The sequence below is a fragment of the Crocuta crocuta genome, unplaced genomic scaffold (assembly GCF_008692635.1).
Source record: "Crocuta crocuta isolate KB4526 unplaced genomic scaffold, BGI_CrCroc_1.0 scaffold231, whole genome shotgun sequence".
NCBI lineage: Eukaryota > Metazoa > Chordata > Mammalia > Carnivora > Hyaenidae > Crocuta > Crocuta crocuta.
Window position 1 is genome coordinate 6808522 of NW_027528357.1, and position 20413 is coordinate 6828934.

Consider the following 20413-nt stretch of genomic DNA (forward strand, 5'->3'; position numbering starts at 1 on the left):
TACTGTATTTTTATAATAAAGTAACCTTAAGAAAATCACAAGCCACTGGGTGGCTCAGTTAAGCATTCGACTTTGACTCAGTTATGTTCAGTTAACTTTAAAAAGCCAAGTGAAATTGTTGGAAATTACTTAAAACTCTGTTCTTTCATATAGACTGACACGTTTTTGCTACATTCTTTTTTCAATGAAATTTATTTGATTGTGACATTCTATTTATCTCAAGTCTAAGTGAACTATATTCTTTCAGCCTACTTGAGATGTTAAAAATAAAGCTGAATTGCACTCTTCTTTGTCTCTTCCACTCACTTAGGACAAGGTAACAACTCTTTTCATATTCTGTTATCTCAAAGTGTAAGTTGTGATTGCTTTTAGCTATAAAATCTGTTTGGAGGTTAATGTTTAAACACAAAGTCTGCCCATAGCACTCTTGACTGAAATTCTGTGTCTGTTCTCTACTGGAGTAACTGGCTTCCTTCTTATATTACCTTCTGTGGGAGATAGGATTCTAAAATGGCCCCTTGATCTCCACCCCTTGGTGTTATACTAGTTTATGTCATGTTCTATGACAAAGGGCATTTACAGATATAATTAACGTCCCTAATCAGTTGACTTTAAGATAGGGAGATTATCCTTGGTGAACCCAAACTAATCAGACAAGCCCTTTAAAACTGAGAGTTTTCTCTGTCCGGTTACAGGAGTGAGGTCAGAGATACATGAAAGGGATTCAGTGTGAGACAAGTTCTCCATTGCTCAGGAAAGGAGGGGCTCACAGGCAAGGACCTCTGAGTACCCTTTAGGAATTGAGCTCAATCTCCAGTCAAAAGCAAATAAGAACGCAACTTCAGTTTTACAACTGAAACTGAATTCTGCCAACAGCATGAATGAGCTTGGATGAGGACTCTGGGCTCCAGGTGAGAACCTGGACAGCTAGCAGTTGATTGCAACTTAAGCAGAGAATGCAGCCATGCCATGCAAGATTTCTGTGCTATTTTTAAGCTGCTAAGTTTGTGGTAATTTGTTATATAGCAGTAGAAAACTAATACTTCTCCCTTGCTCCATTTCTTTCTACCGATGCTCATTAGTAGTCTTCAGAGTTGCAATATTAGCATCTCTCAAGCTTGCATTAGTATGTTTTCCATTAATAGCCAATATTACATTGAATTAAGGAGACTCCAATTTCTTTTCTCCTGTTCTCTTTTAAAACCCTGAGCCCAATCTTACTGATTCTATCTTACTGTAATTCTCGGTACAGATTTCATCCTCTGAGGGGGAAGTAGGGAAGACTTTAGTCTCTTCCTGTTTATACTGTTAGGTATCATGCTTAAAGTTTCTGTTCCTTTTCACTTTAATGACTTAATACTTGGTGATGTTTATTATACTGTAGATGTTTCTCATGTTATCCATTGGACTGGGTCTGTTCCCATTTCATGTGTAGAAAATAAGCAAAAGAGCAGTACGTGGCTATGCCATAGCAGAGGTGGGATTGGGACCTCGAACAGAAGGAGGTGTGTGGAACATGCCAGTGGGTGTTTGCGGTACACAGCAACAAGGGACAGTTGACTGGTCATGGATTTTGGAGTCCCACCAGTGAGGTCTGTAAGCATGCTAAGAAGAAAGTATCTCAATGTGACTGTCTCACTTTGGGGAAAATAACACATTATATGTGTGCGATAGTTCTATTTTAGTCTCCTTGCTTTAATACTCCTTTAGTATTTTAGAAATACTACCTAGTATTTCTCTTGTATCTAGAAAAAACCATATTGAAATGGAAGGACATATTCTTACATCTTATTAAGTCTTGAAATAACATTCTGCACCCTGGTCCACTGGATAATTTGTAAAAAAAAAAATTTTTTTAATTTCTTAGACCTGGATAGGAGAAGGAGATGGAGTAGCAAGCTTTTTTAATTCATTTTTAAATGTATTCACATTATTCATGTAAATTTCTTTAGTTAGGTTTACCCTTATCTGAGAAAAATCTAATATATTTACATATGCTTAAATGTATTCCAATTATCTGTCTATCTGGGTGAGCTTACAACACTTTGACTCATTTTGGTCACATTCACATAGTGACTCACTATCAGACATTGGTTGGGGATCCCCCCCTCCCACCTGTTGAGGTGGGCTATGCTATCCCTTACTTGTCAATGTCTGTGAAAACCTTTTTAAAATGCTGTTAAATTTAGCATAATTTAAACTTTGCAAATACAGACCTTTTTATCTATAACTGCCAACATAATTCTGGTCCACTAAAATAGATGTTTTATTTTTAAAAGGTATATGTACACATAATACACTGGAGAATCCTTGTAACTATATCTTGCCTCTGTTCAAGCCAGCTAAATATTTCCATGTCTCAGATTATGTATTTAGATGGCCCTGTATTCAATGTCAAGGTAGTTTTCTTTGTTACATTTTCTCTTGGAAAATTATATTAATAATTTATCTGTAAGCAATATAGTTGGTTAGGGGATGTAGGTAACCACAGTACCAATTTAATTGATGATGTCTTCAGGTCAGTATCTGTAAACTACTGGTGTTTAGGGTTTAGAGGATTTTTTTTTACGTTTTTTGAAAGAACAGATGGTTTTTCATTTTGTATTCCAGTTCTATTTTGAGAAGTTGCTCCTTGCTTATCAGACACACTTTGCATTTCTTTCAGAGCTACAGTATCTGTATAGACCTGTCTATCAACTTTGGTGATCAAATTTTTCTTACATCTTTGTTTACATCTAGTATTTTAGTAGAATGTTCTTTCATATTGAAGTTTTTTTTACTATATGTATCTTGAAGTGATAGACAAAATGTTGTCTAGCTTTTGCCTTCCAGGCAACTTATCTGGAAAAAGTAAGCACTCAGGTGTTATCTGTATTTTTCTTATTAACCCTCTTTTGTTTGTACAGGGAATATTAAAATTCACTGCTTTTGTGTATTTGTGCTAGAAACATGATGAGAATGTCCACATTGGCATATGTGTGAGTCTTTGTTTCTTTTTTTCAAAATCCTGTTTGGTTTTGTTTGAAGGCTGTGCAGGATTTTTGGAAATCATTTAATATGAGAAAATTCTAAAAATCTCCAAATATGTCATTTAACTATTTTCTTAAGAATGTATCTTCTGGGGTACCTGAGTGACTCAGTCAGTTAAGGGAATTTGACTATGGTTTCTGCTCTGGTCATGATCTCACAATTTGTGGGTTTGAGCCCTGTGTCAGGCTCCATGCTGTGAGTGCAGAAGTTCTCTCTCACTCCCCGTCTCTCTTCCCCCCACCCCCCGCTNTCATTTTTAAATTTGATTCTTTAATATTGTATGTTTTATTTTTCACATAATAAAATTCAAGGGGATCTAAATCAAATTTGAAACTAAAAATGACAATGAAAATCCCATTAAGTTGACCTATGTCTCAGTTTATCCCCTGAAATAAAATTGTTAGCTTTAACATGATATTTGCATGTGGTGAATATCATCCCTTTATTTTATTGAAGTAGAAGTGAAGCATAAAGTACAAATTATTGCACATCAAAGAGTATTTCTCATCGGACAAAGAAACTGTATTGTGTACCTGAATCAGGCTAATAAGGGAGAGGACACTTAATGAAGAAGAAAATAAAACCTAAGTCCTATTTTTCTTGAACCTTTTACCTACAGGGTAAAAGTACAGGGTACTATCCTGAGTTCTTTATATTTATTTCCCTTCAATCACTTTAACTTAGTATTATTACTATCCTTGTAAATGTGAGACTACCGTTGCTCAAAAAAATTAGGTAATTTGTTCATGGTCATACAGTTCATGAGTATTAGAACCACAGTTACCTAAATCTGGTTCCAAACTTGAGACTATTTTTGAGATTTCACACTGCCTCCCACTTAACATATGGAGTCATTATGTATTCATTTAAATAAATGGAAACAGAGAGCTGGGGGCAGCGAATGGGGAAAACCTAGAAACGTGCCTGGTGATTTGGCCTTTGCCCTCTCTCAGGTAGCTTGATGTCGGTCGGGAAGATCCCGAAACAATGCCTGACTTGCTTGTCTGGTTCTCTCAGTTGCTCTTGGTGTCTGAGTGCCTTTTTTGTGTGTGTGAACATCTCACACAATGTGATAAGTACATTCATCACACCAACCAAATGCATCATCTTATGTTCACTGTCCAACACTGGAGGACACACCGGATGTGTGACACTTACTCAGAGAGTAATGTCAGTTACCATCTTTGTGGATTGCTCAACAGTAATGGTCTCATGTCGGCTTTCTGATGTAAATCTGAGTCCCCTTCCTCACCTGCCAAAAACGTGATTCCGTGGTTTTTGCCAGGCACCATGCTAGATCTCATATATTTTAAACATTTGTAGAAATACTGATACTACAGTTGCTTACCTGTTTTTCCAAAAATCACTTGGTATAGAATTCTTATCTTTTAAATATTAGGTTCGTTTCCCCATTTCAGAGCATAACATTTCAGATTTGACCTAAGTAGGCATACTTCTGTTTCATACAGCAGGGATCTATTATTCCTGGTCAGTCTGTTGAAAAAGGAGTCCTTTGTCCAAGGGTTCATTTGAAAAAAGGTAATAATATATCCCTAATCTCTCTTTCTCATTTTAAACATCTTTCTCTTTTGTTTCATGCATTCCTTTTTTGCTTAGATTTCCCCGTGAAGTTCTTTGATATCATTACCACTTGGTTTAAATTAATCTCTAGTTCCTTTTCTTTTTGTTGGGATTTCACAGTAAACCATAAAGTATAAAATACAACAATTCTTTCACTTGCTTAGACCCCAAGATTACAGTCTTTGGGCCTTTGAATAGAATATTCATCTAAAGAAAGGATCTTAGGCAATGTAGATTTCTGGATGTTTGTATAGGGTAGGAAGAGAGCAATAAGTAATACTAAAAAAAATAATAATAATAATAGCCTTCTCTAAATACTCTGCTTTCCTCAAAGTGTTTCAATGTTAGATGAAATCTGAGTGCTTAATTTATACTTAGACATATTTGATGTCAGTGCTCACCTTTTCTACCCAAGACTGTTCATTCATAAAGCTCTTATTATAGACCTGGTCTATGCCCATCAGTCCTCTGGAATGCAAACATGATCTACTTGAGGAGACGAGAAGATTCCTAGGTGTTCCGTGCATAGCATTCAAGTGAAGATAGATGTTATGGGGATTTATTTATTTACTTATTCTTAAATAGTTTACTGTCAAGTTGGTTTCCATACAACACCCAATACTTATCCCAACAAGTGCCCTCCTCCATGCCCATCACCCCCCTTCCCCTCTCCCTCACTCCCATCAGCCCTCAGTTCTCAGCATTCAAGAGTCTCACATGGTTTGTCTCCCTCCCTCTCCCCAGCTATTTTTCCCCTTCTTCTCCCCCATGGTCCTCCGTTAAGTTCCTCTTAATGCCACCTATATGTGCAAACATATGGTATCTGTCCTTCTCTGCCTGCCTTATTTCGTTCAGCATAACACCCTCAAGGTCCATTCATGTTGCTACAAATGGCCAGATTTCTTTCTTTCTCATTGCCATGTAGTATTTTATTGTATAGATAATAAACCACATCTTTTTTATCTGTCAGTTGATGGACACTTAGTCTCTTTCCATGTTTTGGCTATTGTTGAGAGTGCTGCTATGAACATTGGGGTACATGTGCCCCTATGCATCAGCACTCCTGTATCCCTTGGGTAAATTTCTAGCAATGCTATTGCTGGGTCATAGGGGAGTTCTGTTAATTTTTTTGAGGAACCTCCACACTGTTTTCCAGAGAGGTGAACCAGTTTACGTTTCCACCAACAGTGTAGGAGGGTGTAGTTATTTTTTAAAAAACAGACTCTGGCCAGTTTTATTAAAGAAAAATTTTGCATGATTTACTTTTCACCAGTCAGTTCTGTCATGCTTCTAATGATATCAGAATCACTTGTATCAACGATAGCTAATGTGCATACTCTGTAGTATTTCCCACGTGCTGTGCCCTATTCAGTGTTATTGCCATTGAAGTAATGGAACTACACCAGTGTTGACCAGCATGGCGTAGTATTCTATTTTGGATTTCCTCAAGACTGGACAATTGTCGGTGAGAATGACCAGTTTCTCTTTGCCATGTTTGCTCATTTTCAAAGTTCAAAGTCCGTAGTATGCACCTTTCATAATGAGTTGGAGGCTAGACTTGATCGACTCTAGAAACCTTTTTGCCTTCTTTGTCGCCATGATACCATGTTCCTGCCTTAGGTTCTGGACAGCGTCAAGCAAGAGCAGCTGCCAAGATGGCCGGGAGCGAGAAAGGAAAGAATTGCTAGGGGGATTTAAATACTTCCTTAGCATTTGTTTCATCTTTCTAAACTTTTGACACTTTTAGTCAGTAAAGGAACTGGAAACCACTTTTAGATTAGTCAGCATGCTACGACAGCACATATTTGTTTGAACTTAATCAGAATGTTTTCCAAAAATAAAAATATTCTGGAGGTTTCAAAGGAAAGAAAACCTCCGTGATTCAGTTGGCATATTATTGTAGATTCTGCTTCAAAGAATTCAGTTGCTTTCTTTTACATTCTTATACGTTTTCAGAGAACAAGCAGCTACTAAGCATGAATACTAGAGTTTCTATGCTACAGGTTCATAGCCAAAGTGAGATGCAAGGGGAAGAGTTGAGAGTTAGTTATTGGATCTTTATTCTTATTAATGGTCAAATGGATACATAACTGGCAGGCTGTGGAGTGATTTCCTTTCTATGGTACACTCCATGTGATAATACTGAAGCACGTAATGTTGATATTAATTCTCCTATTGATAGTGAATTCTCTAGGAAAGTTGTTTCATCTGTATTCGTCATATGGTTTGTTTTTTTTTGGTCATTAATCTAAATACACATTATTTTTCTCTCTGCTTTGGGATACTCACCTTAGAGCTATGCTCCTGATTTGGTTTCATAAATAATTTAGAGCCACAGCTCATAATCTATGTTAATTTAGCCATCCAAATGTGAGTTAACTTATAACTCCTATCTGTAATTAGATAGAAATAAAGAGTTCTATTAAATGGGTGAAAATGTTTTTAATGATTTTTGAGTAATATTTATGAAGTAAACGAGTGGTAATATAGCATCTACAATCACAGAGTTAAGCTTGAAAGAAATTATCAGAAGCATAATAATGAGAAATGTTCTTCCTCTAAACTCTGTGGCATTATTTTGAAGTTAAAACAACAAAAAAGATACCAGACATTGTTCAGATTTTACAACCAGGAGCCAGGCTTAGACAGTACTCCCTTACATAGCCACCTTTAATACTATTGGTTTTTCTAAAAAATAAAAAATAAAAAATTCTGTTCTTTTTTGAAACTAGTTCATATAGTTTGAATAATGCAGGGACCACAATTCTTACTTTATCCTAATACTCCCGTATCAATTTAGGTTTGGGTTTGGCTGTAAATCACAGAGACCTAAAGACAAAAACCATAGGTTGGCATGTTGCCCAGGGTGGCAGGGACCCAGGTTTCTTTTCACTTGTTGCTGTGTCATGGATTCAGTTCTGGTCCTAAGTTCCCTTCAGAGTACCAAATGGTCGTACCATTCCAGTTCCAGTAATCACATCCACAGCCCATCTGTCAGGAAGAATAAAGGGAAGAGAAGGGCACGTCCTCTCCAAATGTACATCATGGTTGCCACTTCAGCATTCCACTGGAGGTTCTAGCCAGAGTCATGACACAGGAAAAAGAAAAAAACAAAGCATCCAAATTGGAAAGGAAGAAGTAAAACTTTCTTTGCAGATGACAGGAACTTGTATACAGACCCTAAGGAATCTACAATAAATAAATAAATAAACAAAATTATTAGAACTATTGAACAAGTTCAGTAAGATTTCAGGTTACAAAGGATTAATATACAGAAGTTATATACAGAAATTATATGTCATTGCTTGACACTAGCAATGAATACTCTGAAGATGAAATTTAAAAACAGTTCTATTTGTAATACCATAATAAAAAAGAATGAAATACTTAGGAATAAATTTAACAAAAGAAATGAAGACCTTGCACACTGAAAACTACAAAACCTCATTGAAATAAAGATCTAAGTAAATGCAAAGACATTCCATGTTCATGGATCAGAGGAGTTACTATATTAAAGATGACAGTCCTCCCCAAATTGATAGATAGAAGGTACAGTTACTATCAAGATATCCCATTGTGGTTTTTAGGGGCAAAAAATTGAGAAGCTGACCCATAAAGTTCATATGGAAATGCAAGGGACCCAGGAAAGCCACAAGAGTCTCGAAGAACAAAGCTGGAAGACTCACATTCCCAATTTTAAAACTTACTACAAAGCTACAGTAAGTACGGCATTCTGGTACTGGCATTATGATAGAAATATCTTTACATTTAAAATGAAATAAACCCTTATATTTAGAAATAAACCCTTACACTTATAATCAATTGATTTTTCTACAAGGAGGCAAGACATCAATGAAGAAAGTCCAGCTCGTGCTCAGACAACTGGATATGCACATTCAGAGGAATGAAGATGGACCCCTGCTCAAAACATGTACAAAAATTAACTCAAAATGGGACACAAACCTAAATGTAAGAACTAAAAACCATAAAATGTAGGCATAGGTTAGGCATGCCCATAGGTTAGGCAACAATTTTTCACATGAGACACCAAAAACACAAATGACAAAAAAATAAAATGACTTCAAAATTTTTTAAATGTTGTAGTTCAAAGGACACTAGCAAGAAAGTGAAAGGACAGTCCCTGTAATGAGAGAAAATGCTTGCAAATCATGTATCTGATAAGGAACTTGTATTGAGAATATACAGAAAACTTACAATTCAACAGTAAAGATAAATACACAAATTTAAAATTGTGCAAAGGATTTGAATAAGCATTTTTCCAAAAAAGAGAAGTGGCCAGTAAGCACATGAAAAGAGACTCGGGATCACTCATTTGGTAAATACATATCAAAAGTACAGTGAGACATACTTCACAACCACTCAGATGGCTATAATGAAAAGATGAGTAATAACATTAAGTGTTGGAGAGTATGTGGAGAAATTGGAATCCTCATTCTTTGCTGGTGGGAATGTAAAATGGTGCAACCAATTTGGAAAATAGTCTGGGAGTTCTCAAAAAGTTAAATATAGAGTTACCTTGTGACCCAGCAGTTCTACCACTAGGTATATTTCCAAGAGAAATGAAAACATATTCCACACAAAAACTTGTACACCCATGTCCATATCAGCAACATGCTCTAACTGCCAAAACTGTAAGCAGTCCAAATGTCCATCAGCTGAGGACTGGATAAATAAAACATGATATATCCATACAATCAAATATTATTTGGCCAAAAAGGAACGAAGTACTGATCTATGCTACAACATAGATGTCCCTTGAAAACATTAGGCTTAGAAGCTGGACACAAAAGGTCACATATTTTATAATTCCATTTATATGAAATGTCCAGAATCGGCAAATTTATAGATACAGAGAATAGATGAGTGGTTGCCTCAGGCTGGGGTGGGAGTACGGAATGACTGTTCATGGTTCTTTTAGGGTGATAGAAATATTCTGTAATCAGATTGTAGTGTTTGCACAACTCTGTGAATATACTGAAACCATTGAATTATAAATTTCAGCCTGGATTTTCTGGTATGTGAAAGATATTTTTAAAAAATACATCTTGGAAGTTGCACGTTTCCACTATATCCTATTGGCTATAACTTGGTTACATTGTTATACTTACTTGCTGTGCATGCAGGAACGCTATTCTATATTTCTGGGCAGCTATTATAAGAGGATTATTACCGGGGACAAGGAGTAAGTGAGATATTGGTGGATGTCTAGTAATCTCTGCCACTTTCTACTTAGAGTTGAATCATATCAGAAAAAAATGCAACAAGTTCTTGTCATTAAGTCAACAGTTATTCTTTTTTTTTTTTTTTTTTACGTCAACAGTTATTCTTGATGAAAAACTCTCTATTAGCCTGAAATAATAACCTGGTTTTTAAAATAGGCTTAAATACAAAGTGAAGTCTGAGAAAATAGAATTGCCCTTATTCTTTATGGCAAAATGTAAGACCACAAAAAAGAGGAAGATACCTTTAATTTCATCTGGTAGCTCAATGTGTCAATTTGTGGGAACTTAATAGTTAAATGACTGTGTCAAGTAACCAGTAGTGATGCTTTTATTGATACCAGCTGGGTGTATGACCCTGGTCTGGTAAGAAAACAAGAAAAGCTCTTGCCAGCCAAAAAACATCACAGTCTATAATTGGAGAAATACAATGTATATGCATAAAATGCTAAATAACACAGGATACTTTCTAATTACTACAAAATGTAAAAAACAAAAACAAAAAGCAGACAATAAATGCTCTGCAAGTTTAATAGCCTGAGAAAGCCCTGTGACAGGCGGTATCTGAGGATAATAATAGTAATCACACTTTTGGAGAGCTTACTATGTGGCTAATGCTTCATAGCACCTGATAAGTTTTATCTTTCCCCCTTCTCATAATAGGTGCAAGAACAGAGTCCCCCAGGGGGTGACGTCTCCCTAGGGCCTGTGCACTTAACTGCCTCCGTTGTGCTCTGAACCTGGGCTGCACAATAGGGTGCCTGAGGAAACTTGAGGACATGTGGGTTTCTGGACTTCACTGAGAGCTTCTGTGTCAGTGGTCTGGTGTGTGCCCTTGCCCTCCCGGCCACTGCAGTTTTTATAGGTCCCCAGAAGATTACAAGGGCTGTGTGGCCCAGGATCTGAACTAGTGTTTTCCTCAGGACTGCAGATTCCTCCCCTGACACACAGGGATGATCAGCCCCTGAAGGTAGGCAGGACTAGAAACAGCAGATATTCTCTCAATTTAGAAGTGGTTAGAACTGGACAGCAGCTAAGCTTGAGTAATGCTATTGTCTACTGTTCCCACTCCCATCCATCCACGAGGCTTTTCTCTGTTCCACAAGATGCATGTTAGTGGTCATAAGATGCCATCGCCAGGAAAAGGACTGTCCTGTTGAAGTGGATGAATGTAGAGATGCAGGTGTGTGCCCATCATCAGAGGATCAATCTGTTGCTCAGTATTTGGAGTAGGGGAAGGTTATAGGTGACTAAACTTATTCATTGTGCCTGCCCAGGGGCACAACACTCATTTTCCTTTGTATTCTTGGTGTCTGTGCCATCTTTATTTTTGTGTACTCTTTTCTCTGAGTTTTGAGAAGCTCTCATCAAGTGACTTCACATACCTTTGTTTGATTGATACCGATGCCTGATCCTTCCTGCCCTGTCCTTCTGTTTCTTATAAATACTTCAGCCATTAAGCTAAAAACAGTTTCTTTTCTTCCTAGAGCTCTCTTTTCCGTGGACTTCAAAATTATTACCTGTGCTTTATTACTAAAGCACATAAAATAACCACATCCTCCCTAACCCCTTTATAGTTTCTGTCTTATCATTAGTTATTAATTAATTCTTTTAGGATCTTCCTCCCCTTCTATTACTTCCTTTTTGGAACACTTTAAATGCTTTTTCATTGCAGACAACATTTTAATTTCATGGTTTCATGATTGTTCTTTAAGTGTCTTAGAGCAATTTGCTGTGACATCATCTCTTCTTCCTCCTTTACCTCCCCAACCCCCATATCCCTTCTTTACTTACCATGTCATTTGGATTGTAGTTCTTTGGGACAAAGAAATATTGAAAAAAAGTTTTTAAATGTTTATTTAGTTTTGAGAGAGAGAGAGTACAAGCAGGGGAGGGGCAGAAAGAGAGCGCCACAGAATCCAAAGCAGGCTCCAGGCTCTGAGCTGTCAGCACAGAGCCCAAAGTGGGGCTTGAACTCATGAACTGCGAGGTCCTGAGTTGAGCCAAATTCGGATGCTTAACCAACTGAGGCACCCATCCTCCCCTGGGACAAAGAAATATTATCGTAGTGCCATGTTCTCTTCTCACAGTAAATATTGCTTGTTCGGAAAAAACACCTAAGACTTCATATACTGACAGTATTTGAGGATGCTAAGGAAGCCACATTAAATGATACCCCTCAGTTTAGGGGATAATATGTAACTAAAAGAATAAAGAAAGGAATTTTTAGTCTGTCTAAGCTACCTTGGCAAATTCAAGTTTCTATTTACAAAGAGGATTTAGGAGTAGCCTCTGAAACAAAACTTTTGTGATCACTATAATCAGGAGTCTGCGGGTGTTGAACTACGTTTTAGTTAACGTAGACTAACTACTGAAACAGAAAAGGAAAACAACAACACATCTCTGCCATAGTGTCCCAGTCAGAGTATGTTTCTCCCATCCCAGCTCAGCGTGTGGTGAGGGCATTGGCCGGTGGTTGGTTCCGTGGTGGAGTGATTCAGGAGCCCAGACCGCTGGCAGCTGTGCTGTCTTCAGCTTGGTCCAGGGTCTTCCTGGTGATCAGTATTTAGCCCTTGCCCAAGAATAGAGCATAGAGGATGGTTTGTGGACATTTTTCATGGGTAAAGACAGAAAGTGGAAAATGCCATTTTTTCTCACGCAGTAACATTGCACCCCTTAACTGCAAGAGGAGTCAGAAGAAGAGGGAACGTGGGGCGTCTGGGTGGCTTAGTCGGTTAAGCGTCCGACTTTCGCTTAGGTCATGATCTCGTGGTTCGTGGGTTCGGGCCCCGCGTCGGGCTCTGTGCTAACTGCCAGCTCAGAGCCTGGAGCCTGTTTCGGAGTCTGTGACTCCCTCTCTCTCTGACCCTCCCCTGCTCACGCTGTCTCTCTCTCTCTCCTAGAAATAAATAAAACATTAAAAAAAAAAAGAAGAAGAAGAAGAGGAAACCTGTTTGGTACTCAGCTCCTGCTGTTGAAGGTTTCTTTTTAAATGGAGTGGGGAAGGGGGGAATTGAAGGAAGGTGGTCAGAAGGTACCGACTTCCAGTCATAAGAAAAATAAATAGTAGAGATGTTGTGTACAATGTGATGACTGTAGCTGGCACTGCTGTGTGAGGTACAGGGGAGTCGTTAACACAGGGAGAAATATTTTTTCTTTTTATTCTATGGGTGTTAATAGTCATTTCACAATTTATGTAAATCAAAACATCAGTCTGTACACCTTAAACTTACATAATGATATATGTCAATTTTTCAATAAAACTAAAAAAAGAGTTTAAGTTGTAAGAGAAATGCAGTGGTTTGAGTGTATGACGGACTCCGTTAGTGGTCCTGACTACATGAAAAGGATAAGATCAAGTAAACACATAATTAAAATTAAACAACACTGTTTATTAACAATGAGGAGGTAAAGTGCAGTGTTGTCTCTTGACCAGCTTTTCTTTTAACATTAGTATAATAAAACCTTGCACCACTGTTAAATTAGGTTTGTAGTAGTAAATAGTAACAGATTAAAAAAAAAGCCATTAATTTACCCATTGTTTATAGATGAAGCTACAACTTAAGGAACAGTTTATATCATTACAGATAAAAACAATGCCAAGTTCAGTAAATCTGATTCTCATTACACGTGTATTAACAAATCAGATTATTTCAATGGGGCCTCGTTAATCAGTGAACAAATGCATGAGTATCCACCACAGACACGATTTTCCTCATGTGCTGAGAAGAGACCAAGCTAAATGGAAATAAAGGCATAGTTTAAAAAGATAATCAGCAATATTAGATTATATGTTTGCTATGCAAATTGTAAAGTTGGGTATTCTGGGAGTTGAAAGGATTAAAAGTGCATGCCTTCTGTGGAGATACAGCCCCAAATTGTTGACCAAATGTGTCACTCTGGTATGAGATGCCAACACTAAGAAAAAGAGAGACAACTGTGGAAAATTAAAAAACAAAACAAAACACTTTAATATACTAGCTGCCAAAATCACAACACAACTTAGAGAATTGTGTAAAATCACACATTTGTTCTTTGTGACCTGAGAATAGCAAACCACCAAACCAACGTAGGTACATGTCTGTGTTGTTCTCTGGATTCAGCCCAACCTTAATAGAAAATTCATCAGCAATAGATTGACAGATTTCATATTAAAACATAAATTGTCATCCAAGTACATCATAGTTAAAAAAGCAATTAATAGAGATTTGGATTCTACTGTGACACACGTTATACAACACATTTGAACTGATTGAGACATATCCTAAGTAATTCATATATAAAGGCACTACAGTTATACACTGATTCACTATATTCAAATGTAATCAATTTAATTACAATTTAAACCATGCTAGAATAGGTACAAACAGCATAAAAACGTAAGATTCAGTGTCTATGAGAAAATATTCTAAATTGTTTTTAATGTTTATATTTGAGAGAGAGAGACAGAATGTGAGTGGGGGAAGGACAGCGAGAGAGGGAGACACAGAATCCAAAGAAGGCTCTAGGTTCTGAACTGTCAGCAGAGCCTGACGCAGAGCTTGGACCCATGAACCATGAGATCATGACTTGAGCAAAAGTTGGACGCTTAACCGACTGAGCCACTGAGGCACCCCATGGGGGAAAATACTCTAAATAAATGTAAACATTATTATATCTGAATATTTAAAAAGCAAAACAGAGCCATGGGGCAGTGAGTCTGGGCCACTCCATGGCATTGCTGTGTATGCTAGTAAGACCAGGTAGTTTAGAGAGGATCTTATGTATCAGTCTTTATAGTCCTAACTCATCTTTGCTCTCAGTGCTTAGAACCGTGGTTCTCAAAATTGACGAAATGTATAGACCAATTTATTTTCTTTTTTTATTTTTACAGAAATGTTTCCATTTATTTATTTATTTATTTATTTATTTATTTATAGTTTATTTTTGAGACAGAGACAGAGCACTAGTGGGGGATGGGCAGAGAGAGGGGGAGATACAGACACTGAAACAGGCTCCAGGCTCTGAGCTGGCAGCACAGAGCCCGACGCAGGGCTCAAACTCACAATCCATGAGATCATGACCTGATCTGAAGTCAGATGCTCAATGACTGAGGCACCCCTGTATAGACCAATTTCAAAAGGAAAAAAATGCCTATAATTCCTGTATTGTTAAATTATTTTTATTATGCCATTTAAATATACATAAATATTAAAATATCAGTCTCAGTTCCTCTTGCTCTGAGCTCTAAAAGAAACTTATAATTCAGCATAGAATATTAGCAAAATTACAAAACCACTGCAGTTTAAATGAAAAATATTAGGATTCATATCGGGAATACCTTCATGAAGGTGGCATTTTGAGTTGTTCTTTGAAGAATGTGTATGATACTAGTGAGTACATGAGGATTGGGAGATAAGGCTCAGGCCAAGGAAAGAAAGTGAGAGGGCGCAGGTGGCTGAGACGGCACCATGTGTGTGGCACAGAGAAAAGGTCCATTGGGCTTTAGTGTATGGCGTGAGGATATAAGTCTTCTCTTCTGATGATCTCCAATATTCTGATGATCTACAGTCATGAGAACCTGGAGTATTGACCCAAGGAATTCAGGCCACATTCTGTATGAATGAGAACCACTAAAGGCAGATGTAAGTAGAAAAATCAGTCCAATGAACCGTGCTGTATTCTTGGAAATTGTATCTTCCACAATATTTAAATAAATTGAAAGAGTGAAAAACAGGTGATTGAAAACCCAGGCAAGAGGTCAATTCCATGAGGGCAAGTGTTTGGTTCAATATTGTATCTCCAGGTTCTAGAACATAGCTGGTCCTCAGTATGTGTTTGTTGGATGAATGTAGGATGGATGAATGAATAACACGGGGACATCCAGGTAGAAGAGTGTAGAAGACAAAGCCTGGACAAAGAACTCTGCATGCAAGCTGGTAAGTGAGAGCATGCATTTGCGAGTTGTCCATAACTAATCCAATCCCTGCAGGGTGTGTCAGATTGTGAAGGAGAGAGAAAGGGTGAACAGGTTAAGGGTGGAACCTTGACTAACTCCTACAGTTACAGCTAGTGTATAAAAGTGGGGGAAACCATGAAGATAACAAGGCGATCTCAGAAAGGTCCATCAGGACCTCATAGAGGCCCACCAGGCAAAGGAGAATTTGTGCATATCCAGCGTATAAGTACTTATTTATAATTTTTAATTTGTTTTTTTTAGTCAGACTTTGAAGGATGCATGGATTCTAGTTTTCCTAGAATTATTCCTAAAATAATCCTAACTCTAATATTTCCTAAATTATTCCTAGAATAATTTAAACAGGTGTGTAAGGTTAATGTCAAGGGGATCAAGGTCCAACCAGGCAAGTTAAGCATATCCCAGAAGCATGCTAGATGTAGGGAAATGTCAGGATGGCATAAACATATTTTGGAATTCAACACACATTGCTTTTAGACTTCTTGTTACTACATCTTTGAGCTAAATATATGTTTTAGCGTGTTATATATAGCACTTAAGCAACAGGATAATTATGTCACCAAAATGTTTACTTTATGAATTCATTTAATGTAGTGCCTCTATTCGTGGCCTACCCGAGGATGTTGTAAGTGATTATATTAAGTTTTATTTCTAGACAATTTTTTGAAACTTATTTTGCGTAAAGCAGGCACATGGTTCAGTTGTTAAAAAAATAAAAAAGACATAAGCTCAAAAGCAGGCCCTTGTTTCATACCTACTTAATAGCTTCGAAAATCATTCTGAATCCTCTTGACAGAGTGTTTACTACATCAGCTAGCGGTAGGATTTAACATTAAATTTTCATTTTGATTAACTTGACTGCAGTTGTTTCTTGGCTGCTTCTTTAGAGCCAACTGTGGAATAAAATTAAAACAGTTTTATGATATAACAGTTTTAGTTGCAGAAAATGACATTTTTCCTTTTTCCCTGAATGATGGTGTGTTTTCCCTGTGAGTTTCCTGCATTTACCCCATGGTTCTGGTTTTTCCCATCTCTGATCCAGCTTCGATAGTATTTGCCAGATTAATTTTCCTAAAGCCGAGTTTTGGCCATTCTCTTCTCCCAGAACCTTCTTTGACTCCCCATTGCCTCCCTCCTTTCTGAGCTCAGCTCACCCATGAAGGAAGGACCAGCCCAAATGCTATATATTCCTCTTGACATTTTCTTGATCTTCTCTGCTAAAGTCCCTGTATTCAGTCCAGATTTCTCATTTCTCTTGCATAGCACTCAGCATGTCCTACCTTACATAAGATTACTTGTGAATACATCTCACTAAGAGAATGTCAGCTTCTTGAATTCAGGGACCAAGCTGCCTTTACATTTGTGCCCACTCCTCCATTGCTTTGTGCAGGAAAGATCCCCCCATAAATGTCTGACAGTCATCTGATTGTACACATTAAATATGTGCAGTTCTTTGTCTATTAGATATCCCTCAAGCTGTTTTTAGAAAAAGCTAAACAAATAAGCAGAGACATATCTGTTGTGTAAATGAATGAAAAAATATCTTAAAATGATAACCGTGCGAAACTCCTTTCTCATATACAGTAGTCCTGAGTCTCTTACCCTTTATTTTTCTGTTTCCCTTAGCACCATTCACTTTCTAATGAACTCATAATTTAATTATTCATTTTTGTTGCTGATACTGTCTTCCTCCTTCCATGGATCTCAAGCATCCTGGGTGGCAGGGATCTCTGTTTTGTTCACGGATATTTCCCAGGTACTGGGAATAGGTTGAATAAATGAGTGAGACTTGGAGCTGAGGGTCCATTTCTCCCTGTTTTTGGAATTACCGTCGGCAGTTTTCAAGGCAAAAGTCTGTGTGGTGTTGAAAGAACAGGGAGAGAGGTAGAAGGACCCCAAAGTCAGTTTCTGCTACAAAGCGATAGGCAAGTTTCCTGACTTGCTCTGAAGGTCATTTCCTCACCTGTAAGGGGATAACATGACCTAAATTAGAAGGTTTTTATAGGGATTAAATTCTAGGGAGATACAGCTTACAGTAAATAAAATTAGCAGCGGATGTTTCTTGACCACTCCTAACATAATGTGACAGATTTGGTGCTACACATTTTCCATGTCTTTCACTGTGTATCTTCATAACCACTTTGTGAAGCAGGAGGGTTCACCCAAGACAGCACAGTAGGGAGGGGCAGAGCTATGACTAGACCAGATCTGTTGGGCTTCAGGGCCTGTGCTTATAATGCCTGCCTGAAGTCTGTGTGTCCTTCTCACCTGCCGGACTCCTGCTGGGGAGCCCCAAGGGTGGCCATATGATTGCTTCTTTGGAGTAGCAGTTCCATATCTTTCTTTCCTGCCCTAACATGTTTGAGGGAGACACAAAGGGCTCATAAGTATCACTAGCCTCCTCGGGTGGTGTCTTTATGAACCCAAAGTGAGAGGGGCAGGGGAATCTGGTTTGGGAAGGTCCCTCTGTTGAACTGGACCTTCTCATTCCTACGAGGGTACCTTTGATGGATTTCAAATGCTAAAAATGTACCTCAGAAAATATAAAAATGAAAAATAATTTCATTTGCATGCTGTAAAGCTTCATTATTTTTAATTGTTTGGGAAGTTTGGTAGGGGGCCAGAGAGAAATGGCAAACACAAAATTTAAAAGGAGTTACTGGCATTTAATTTCAAATACTATTTCAACAGAAAAATAGGTGTATTATGTATTTTGGTAGTTGTATTTTAATGATTAAGAGCATAAGCTTTAGAACCAGTCTGACGTAGCTCCGAATCCTCACTTTTCTGCTTATTAAGCTTGTGAACTTAGACATATCATTTAACATTCTGAATCTTGGTTTTTCCCATATGTAGAGAGGGAACAATATCTACTCCATAATACTATTCTATCACGTGATATAATATGCGCAAAGCATCTAAGTGCCTAACACTCTGTTGACTTACTAAATGTTTTATTATCCTTGAGTACCATCATTGAGATCCAATGAGGTTTTGAAAGTATCTTTGCAGATAAGTGGGAAACAGTTTTATGGAATCCTGTGTACAATTGTCACCTTGTCGTGGAATGCCTCCGTATTGCCAATTCAGAAGCGAGCTTATGTCATCTTGGGGTGAACTCTGAAGTTCTGCAATAGTGTAGTTTTAACCAATGAACTTTCACGGCAGAGTATGGGGTAAGCAGATGTTAATTCTAAGTTTCTTCTATGAAATTATCTTTTCTAGGAGAATGCATAGAAGGGCTGAGGGAAAATGACTACCTTCTGATTCATTCGTGCCGTCAGTGGACCACTATCACTGCCCACAGCCTGGAGGAGGGGCACTACGTCATTGGGCCAAAGATCGAGATTCCGGTACATTATGCAGGTAAAACTTCTCTCGGGGGATGAGGAAAGGCAGAAGAAGGGGACTTGAATATGCTAACTTTTTCCTCCACAGCGAGAAAATAGGACTTGTCTATAAACTAGAATATCAAAGACTTTTTGTGGTTATTTTATCTATCAGTGAAAGCTCAGTTTCATTTTGTCATAGGTACTTCTAATCAACAGATGTGGTTACATGTGGATTCTTATCAGTTATTTATAAAATGAGACTTTTACAAACACAAAGCATGTCTCCATGGTCTTGGAGTGGCAGTAAGTGTGTGTAGACAGCCTCTGAACTCTAGTGTCTCTGCGTGGCCCTGGGTACACCTGAAATGTTGCTTTTGTGACTGGCTTTACGAGATGCTGTTTCACATATGAGCATTGTGGTCTGGCTTTAAAAATACTGGATTGGAAGTTCATATACCTGGACATGTCCCTCTTTGCAGTGAGGCATTTAGATACCAGCAGCTAAGATGACCTCCGTACTTTTGTTAAAATCAGTGTGAGGGCTGCCTTTTCGCCTCCCTTTGAATACAGTTTGGTTCAACAATGCCATTTAACTTTCGTGGAGTATGTTCTCTGTGCCAGCACTGTCTAGGAGTTTAGGATACATGTAGTGGCTTGAATACATTTTCAGTAGTGCTGTCTTATAAATGCAGTATAAAAAAGGCAAATATGTTATCCTATACTTGTATCTGCGGCTTACAGTTCATTATATAAAGGATCTTGATTTTTGTCCCTCTGTAATTGTCCAGTTTTTCAAATTCTGTAGAACAGTTTCAAAATTTAGTTACTTCTAAATTGTGCAGCACTAGACTGCCTTTTTGTTTTTTGAGGGAAACCTCTACAATGTCCAGAGAGATTCCTATCAGGAAAAGGGACCTTGTAGTAGTCCCACTGTCTAGAAAGGCAGCAAATGGTAAGTGTTCAGTATTTATTGAGTAAATGAATAGTTTGGCTCCCTTTTTTATTCTTAGGAGTCTTCAGTTGCCAGTATGACCTCGGGATTACTCGGCTTCTCAAATACTCTTATTTTAAAAATATATGTAAGAAAGAATTTCTCTAGCCTGAAACTTCGTCCCCTAGAACTTCATTTCCTGATCATAATAGTAACCTTCATGGAAAAAGGAGGAACACAGAGCAGGAGAAAGTACTACAGCTGTGAGATTGGGAGCCAGGCCAAAGGGACAGAGACAAGACCATCCCTCTAGGCTGCCCACTCTCTCCTGCCAAGGGTACCC

At 37.9% G+C, this 20413-nt stretch overlaps 1 protein-coding gene and 1 pseudogene across 1 annotated transcript in view; one reads left to right on the forward strand and one right to left on the reverse strand.

The window, feature by feature from the left end:
* Positions 1-20413, forward strand: part of GAREM1 (GRB2 associated regulator of MAPK1 subtype 1) — a 237222-nt gene that overhangs the window by 98003 nt on the left and 118806 nt on the right. The window contains exon 5 of the mRNA XM_077753853.1: positions 19033-19173. Coding sequence (XP_077609979.1) covers positions 19033-19173 — 141 coding nt within the window. The remainder of the gene's footprint in view (positions 1-19032; positions 19174-20413) is intronic.
* On the reverse strand, positions 5871-6210 carry LOC144223148 (large ribosomal subunit protein eL30 pseudogene; annotated as a pseudogene).